General features: G+C 36.7%; 1 protein-coding gene across 1 annotated transcript in view; it reads right to left on the bottom strand.

Annotated features, from left to right (window-relative positions):
• GPATCH2 (G-patch domain containing 2) overlaps positions 1–7,500 on the bottom strand; it is a 187,551-nt gene that overhangs the window by 64,200 nt on the left and 115,851 nt on the right. Inside the window, exon 8 of the mRNA XM_075339120.1 lies at positions 5,611–5,675. Within this exon, the coding sequence (XP_075195235.1) occupies positions 5,611–5,675 (65 nt within the window). The remainder of the gene's footprint in view (positions 1–5,610; positions 5,676–7,500) is intronic.

The following is a 7,500-nucleotide window of genomic DNA, read 5'->3' as shown; positions in this document are numbered from 1 at the left end:
TATATACATATAGATAAATATATATACATATATATATTTCTATTGCAGGCAGAAATTAAAATAAAATGTTTTCTTCTCTCTTAGGTACCCACTAGTCCAGGAAAATAAAAAATCACTTAAATAGGCCACGATTCCCGGGAGCTGCATTCATTTGAATATGAACTGCCGAGGAGTGACATCAAAATGGAAAAAAACGAGCTCAGAGCTGTCATCAAATACCTCTGCTTGAAAAAAATGACTACCAAAGACATACACAGCGACTTGGTGGAAACATTGGGGGACTCTTCTCCATATTCCACAGTTGCACGCTGGGCCAAGGAATTTAAGCTGGGAAGAACATCGACGGAAGATGAACATCGTGAAGGACGCCCATCCACGTGCTTCAATGAAGAAAACGTGAAAAAAGTTGAAGAAGTTGTATTGGCAGATGGAAGAGTGACTATCAGGCATGTAGCTGAGGTCACAGGGATCTCATATGGCAGTATTCAAAGAATCCTTGCAAAAGAATTGCATATAAGAAAGGTCTCTGCGCGTTGGGTGCCACAAATGTTAACCGACGAGCAAAAGAAGAAACGAGTTGACATTTCAATAGCAAATCTCGAAAAGTTCCAAGCAGACAAGGAGAATTTTTTGTCACGTTTTTTGACCATGGACGAGACCTGGATCCACCACTTTGATCCCGAAACTAAACAACAATCGATGACATGGAAACGAGCCGACGAACCGACGCCGAAGAAATTCAAAGTGTCAAGCTCAGCAGAGAAGGTTATGGCGTCCGTTTTTTTGGAACGCTGAAAGAATTATTATGGTGGACTATTTGGAGAAGGGAGACACTATTACGGGCTCCTACTACGCAGAACAAATAAGAAGATTGTGGGAGGCTATCAAGGAGAAAAGGGGCGGCAAACTGCGGGCTGGAGTGCTGATTCACCAAGATAACGCGCCGGCTCACAAAGCTGCAGTTGCCATGGCAACCATTCAAGAAGCGGGCTTTGAACTGGTGAACACCTTCTCTATTCGCCAGATCTAGCCCCCAGTGACTTCTTTCTCTTTCCTCGCCCCAAGGAACACCTCCGGGGGAAGAAGTTTGATGACAATAGCGATGTGATAACCGCTGTTGGGGATTTTTTTGAGGGTCAAGATCAAGAATTTTTTTCGAAGGGAATTCTAAGTTTAGAAAAGAGATGGACTAAATGTATAGACTTGTTAGGAGACTATGTAGAAATATATATATATATATATATATATATATATATATATATATATATTTTATTTTTTTTTTAATATATTCATTGTGTTTATTATTGATTATCATTACTTTTGGTTCGCCACACACACACACACACACACACACATTATATATATATATAAATATGTACATATGTGTGTGTGTGGCGAACCAAAAGTAATGATAATCAATAATAAACACAATGAATATATTAAAAAAAAAAAAAAATATATATATATATATATATATATATATATATATATATATATATATATATATATATATATATATATATATATATATATATACACATTTTATATATATATATATATATATATATATATATATATATATATATATATATATATATACACATTTTATATATATATATATATATATATATATATATATATATATATATATATATATATATATATATATATATATATATATATATATATATATATATATATATATATATATATATATATATAATATATATATAAAAACAGCAGCATGGATGACATAATACAGACGTATTGAGCAAAGTAGCTGTGAATCCAGCAGCTCTGGAGGCGATATAAAAAGCTTGCTAGAAGGCAGCAGCGTGGAGGACATTATACAGAAGTATTGAGCAGTGTAGCTGTGAATCTAGCAGCTCTGGGGGTGAGATAACCCACCTATTAGAAGGCAGCAGCACCTTCACTGTCTCTCAGTATGGTCCTCCCTTCCTTCTCCATAGACTTCAATAACCAGCTGTAATCTGATCCCTCAATCAGCTGTCTATTGATGGATTTTAGCAGTTTTTCAGAGTGGATGATCAACTCACATAGCATAGGAGAGAAGAAGTTATTCCCCAAAAGTGCAGAAAGAAGCAAATTTCTCGACATATTAAAAAGTTCCTCAGATTCGCTTTTACTGTTGATTTATGCAAAGTTTGTTGAAACAATTATCCAATAGTCCTGATTATTGGGCCGTTCATAATACACAAACTTCTAGAAACAGCCACTAAAATGTGATTTTAATAAGGTATGAATCATTTGTCGTCTTTTGATTATATAAAAATGAGCTGAAAACGTTGGATTAAAGGAATCTCACTGTCCCGTAAGCATTGGGTCCATCATTCAAAAAAAATAAATAAATAAATAAAAAAATCTGCTTTTCAGCAATCAATGGATCTGCAATTGCTAGAATTCAATCGGAAAACATCAGACCTTGGACAGATAAGACGTCTTGATGAATGTCAAATATTTCTCGACGTATTTTCTAATATGATTATGAAGGAAAATGTGGTCGATAGCCCGATCCTGAGATCCCCTTGGCAAAGGTCAGAAAAGTCTCGGCAGTTTTAACCATTTCTGTAGCTGAATCCGGAGATTATTAAAAGGGGCAATGTGGATTAATCAAATAAATTATGTTTTTTTCGCACACAGAAGGATAAATCAGTTTTCCCTTATACTTTATGCATCAATTTCTCACATTTTTCAAGATCTCCGCTTGCTGTCATGCAATAAGAACTCACATTGCTTGCTCCAAGTGGCTAAAAATCAGTCCCTGTAGGTTCACGATTTGTCATAAACTGAGTAAGAAACCCTTAATAGTGCGGTAAAACAATCGTCCAAAGGGAAAGTTTAACCCCTTAAGGGTGCATGTGTATGGAGTGGGCACAGGAACTGTGCCTGCTCCATACACTCCAAGTGTTGTCATCATTATACCACCAGCAACTGTCTCTTACAGCAGCGACAGGTGCTAGCTCTAATCGCTGCTGATTAACCACTTAGATGCCACTGTCGATCACAGTTAGAGGCATTTAAGCTGTACAGCTGCTGATTTAAAATTGCACCAGCATCCACCACCTGACCCCTAATGCAATTGAGTGCTGGCCATGGATTGCCATTGCATTTGGAGGACCGCTGAAGACGCTTCTCGGTGCCTCTTGCTTCCCGGCTTTGAATTTCACAACATAATGCAATGCTATGGTATTGGACTAAATTGTACCGGTTCAAATCTGCTATGAGGACAAAAAAAAAAAAGAAGTGAAAAAACCCCAAAAACTTATTAAAAAATGCTTTAAAAGGACGCACGCAGAGAGGGAGGGGGGAGGGAGGGTATTGGGGTTTTGTTCTGATTGTAAATTATGTTAAATGATTTTTTAAAACTTATTATTATTGTTATGATAGTACTATTACAAATTTATGGTTGTTATGTGCAGCACTGGTAATTTTAAAAATTAACTTTTAATAAATAGTATTAAAATATTAGAAAAATCCGGACAGACAAACACAATGTACAATTGAATGAGTGACTTGCGGTTATTTATTAATTTGCACTTAGTCACTTTGTATAAAGAGTAATATTCATAGGGCGAAAGTGCAATTTTTGGGAGGTGAACGGTTCTTGCACAATGTCACTTTACTTATTTGGATGATTATGATTGGACCATAGGGAATGTAAAAATTGGTAAATCCTGTGAGTCCATCTCTTATACTCATCCAATTGTACATTGTGTTAAAATACCTTGTGTTTGTCTGTCCGTATTTTTGTAATATTTTAATACTATTTATTAAAAGTTAATTTTTAAAATTACCAGCGCTGCACATTATTATTATTGTTGACATAAATATTGTATGTTACAAGTTGTTTTTTTTTAATTTTTTTTAAACATAAAAAGAAAAAAAACAAAAACTTACATACTAACATACAATATTTATGTCAACAATAATAATAAGTTTTAAAAAATCATTTAACATCATTTACAATCATCAGAACAAAAAATACGTACAAGATCGGTTGTACTTCCTAAATTTAAACAATGTGAATCTTTATGAAGCAACAAACAAAACTAGACATTTAAAATTGGAAAAAAAAATTTAAAAAAAAAATATGCTTCAAATTATATAAACCAAATAAATGAACAAAAAAAAATGTATATCATTTATAAAAAGGTGAACTCCCTTTTTCCCAGTTTAAACAATAAAGAAATTAAATTTAAGAAATATATTTGTTTTGAAAAGGCCATTTTGTGCTTAAACATAGTAGGCACCCCAAAATAATATCAATGAAAACTAAACCACAGTTCCACATGGGGGGAAAAAAAAACGCCAAAAACCCTCATACTGTTCTGTCCATGAGGAGAGGAGAAAATAAACAAAATAAAAAAAAAAAAAAGGTTATAACCCTGGAAAGAAGGGAAAAAAACAAACAAAAACTCTAAAAAAAAGTTAAAAAGTTAAATAAGGTTATTAAATGTTTGTACTGTACATGAAAAAAAACTATTCTGTGCCGTCCTTTACTGTTTATTATTCTTTCTAGAAATGTATGAATAAAATCGACAAGTGGGTGTTACCATGAAACTGATGTATTCCTAAACAAGGTGACAATGTGTGCTTTGATTGGAATTGTGTCCTTGCACACTGTGCAAATGGTCACCCACCGTTGTCAATTTATTAATACAGTTCCAGGGGGACAGCACCATGCACAGTTCTAAGAAAAAATAAACCCCATTACTTATTTCATGGGGAATACAATAATTTATTAAAACAAACATGGTGAAATAATTTTTCGGTTTAATGCACATTTTTCCCCACTGTAACTTGGACAACCATAAAAGCCACAGTTACCGGGGAATTTTTCCATTTAATACACATTTATTCCACTATGGCTTGGGACATTCATAAGAGCCACAGTTGCAGGGGAATTGTTCCATTTAAAGCACATTTATTCCACTGTAACTTGGTCATTAATAAGAGCCCCAGTTACAGGGGAATTGTTCCGCTTAATGAACATTTTTCCCCACTGTAACGTGGACATTCATTAGAGCCACAGTTACAGAGGAAACTGGCTCATTACAGTGATACAAGAATTGATCTGCTAAGACCCAGCAGCTTTGCTTAACGGTCACATGATTGTTGGGTCCAGCTGGAGTGTCGTCACTGCCCATGCTTTTATTCACTACACTATTCTCAATGCGCGCTATGTAAAAAACAAAAGAGATGGCAATGGCAGTAATAATCTGCTATCCACTTTGATCTTTATCCTTTAGTCCCCGGCTGTGACTGACAAACCACCTTCTCCTTCTAGACTGCAGGAGCTTTGATAAGATAGGAAAATAAGTTCACAACCAAGTGACATACCTTTACATCACTGGTTTGTTATAAGGTTAAAGTCAGAGTTCAAGTCTAAAATTTTGACAGCCTTCAGGTCACCACTAGGGGGAGCCCACTGTACACAGATGTATAAAACTACAATTGAACCAAAGATATATCAGTCTTCGGTAAGTTTTTTAGCTTCAATTATTAGGATTAAAAAATGGGAAAAATGGCAGCTGGGCATGTTACACGGATTCAACACGTTAACTCGCAATGATCTCTGTGGCATCTCACCTGCTGGCTGTTTTCACAGAACAGTTTTTCTTGTGTCCTCGATCTGAACGAGTATCTCGTAAAAGCTAAAAAAAGAAAAAGGAATTGTGGTTATACGAAAACCAAAATGATGGTAGAGATGGATACATATTTATATTTTTATATATATATATATATATATATATATATATATAGTGTATTTGTTCTAGTAAAGTGTTGAATGGTCATAATTACGGATTAAAATTTGTGATTTTACAGGTGCATTTTCCTTTATCCCGGTTTCTCCACTTTCACTAAATACTTTCTCTAATAGTTGCCACACCCGGATAACAAAAACCTATACAATCTCACTAAAGTGGAGTATGGGAATAAACTATCTGGCGCCGTTAGTGACATTGCAGCGTGTGACACCTAGGAGCCACCTTAAACGACTGCAAAACGAGACAAAAATCGTTGGTATATGAGAGGTCATTCATTTAATCAAAAATCGTTCTTTGGTCAGTAGTGATGTTGTTCCTCGTTCCTGCGGCAGCACATATCGCTGTGTGTGACACCGCAGGAGTGACGAACATCTCCTTACCTGCCTCCACCGGCAATGCTGAAGGAAGGAGGTGGGCGGGATGTTAGGCCCGCTCATCTCCGCCCCTCCTCTGCTATTGGACGGCTGCCGTGTGACGTGGCTGTGACGCCGCACGACCAGCCCCCTTAGAAAGGAGGCGGATCGCCGGCCAGAGCGACGTCGCAGGGAAGGGAAGTCCGTGTGATGGGCGTTAGCGATGTTGTGCGATTTGCCCGTGTCGCACAACCTACGGGGGCGGGTACGCTCGCTAGCGATATCGGTACCGATATCGCAGTTTGTAAAGTACCCTTAAGGCTCCAAGGCATTACTGCTATAAGTAGCAGGGAACAGCAGTGCCTTAATGTGCGTTTCGCTATGGAAAGCTTCATCAGGAGGGCCATAGTAAAATATATATATATTATATTTTATACTATGGCCCTGCTGATGAAGCTTTCCATAGAGAAACGCACATTAAGGCCCATATGTGTGTGTATATAATATATAGTGTGTGTGTATATGTGTATATGTATATGTATATATATATATATATATATATATATATATATATATATATATATATATCTCTATATACACACACACACACACACACACACACACACGGTGTGAGAGAATAGAATCCATTTTGCACTCTGTGTCCCTCTTGTCTTATAACTAACAATGTGATAGGGTTCCACTAGCACTGATGGGCGGAGGGGTGGTTTGAGTTTCACATTTCCGCTCACGCCCCTACTGCTCTTATTGGTGCATAATTCAGTGGGGACTTTGTCTGTTACCCTTTAGAAACTGGACACTTGTACTAATAGAGGAGAATTCTTGGAGTACACCATACTCAGCTGTACTGATTTCCTAAGCGCTCGTAAAACAAATGTTATTAATTTGGAGTTCAAAAGGCATAGAAGGAGTGTATTTCGCTAACACCGAAAAGTAAACGGCTCCATCCAGTCACCGTTTACATCCAGAGCTGAAAACAGCCGTTAGGGGTGCCATTTTTCGGCCAAGCCTGGACAACCCCATTTCCGTTCACACCCCTACTGCTCTTATTGGTGCATACTTTGGAGGAGACTTTTCCTTTGTCTGTGACCCTATACAAACTGGACGCTTGTACCAATAGAGGAGAATTCCTGGAGTACACCATAATAAGTGTGTGCTGTATTGATTTCCCGAGCGCTCGTAAAACAAATTTTATTAATTTTGAGTTCAAAAGGCAAAGAAGGAGAGTATTTCACTCACATCGAAAAGTGAACAGCTCCATCCATTCACCGTTTACATCCAGAGCTAAAAACAGCTGTTAGGTGGGGTGCCAGTTTCATCCAAGCCTCGACAATCCCTTT

The sequence above is a fragment of the Anomaloglossus baeobatrachus genome, chromosome 3 (genome assembly GCF_048569485.1).
Source record: "Anomaloglossus baeobatrachus isolate aAnoBae1 chromosome 3, aAnoBae1.hap1, whole genome shotgun sequence".
In the NCBI taxonomy this organism is placed as follows: domain Eukaryota; kingdom Metazoa; phylum Chordata; class Amphibia; order Anura; family Aromobatidae; genus Anomaloglossus; species Anomaloglossus baeobatrachus.
Note: the sequence above shows the minus strand (reverse complement) of the source record. Positions and strands in the feature narration are given on the sequence as shown.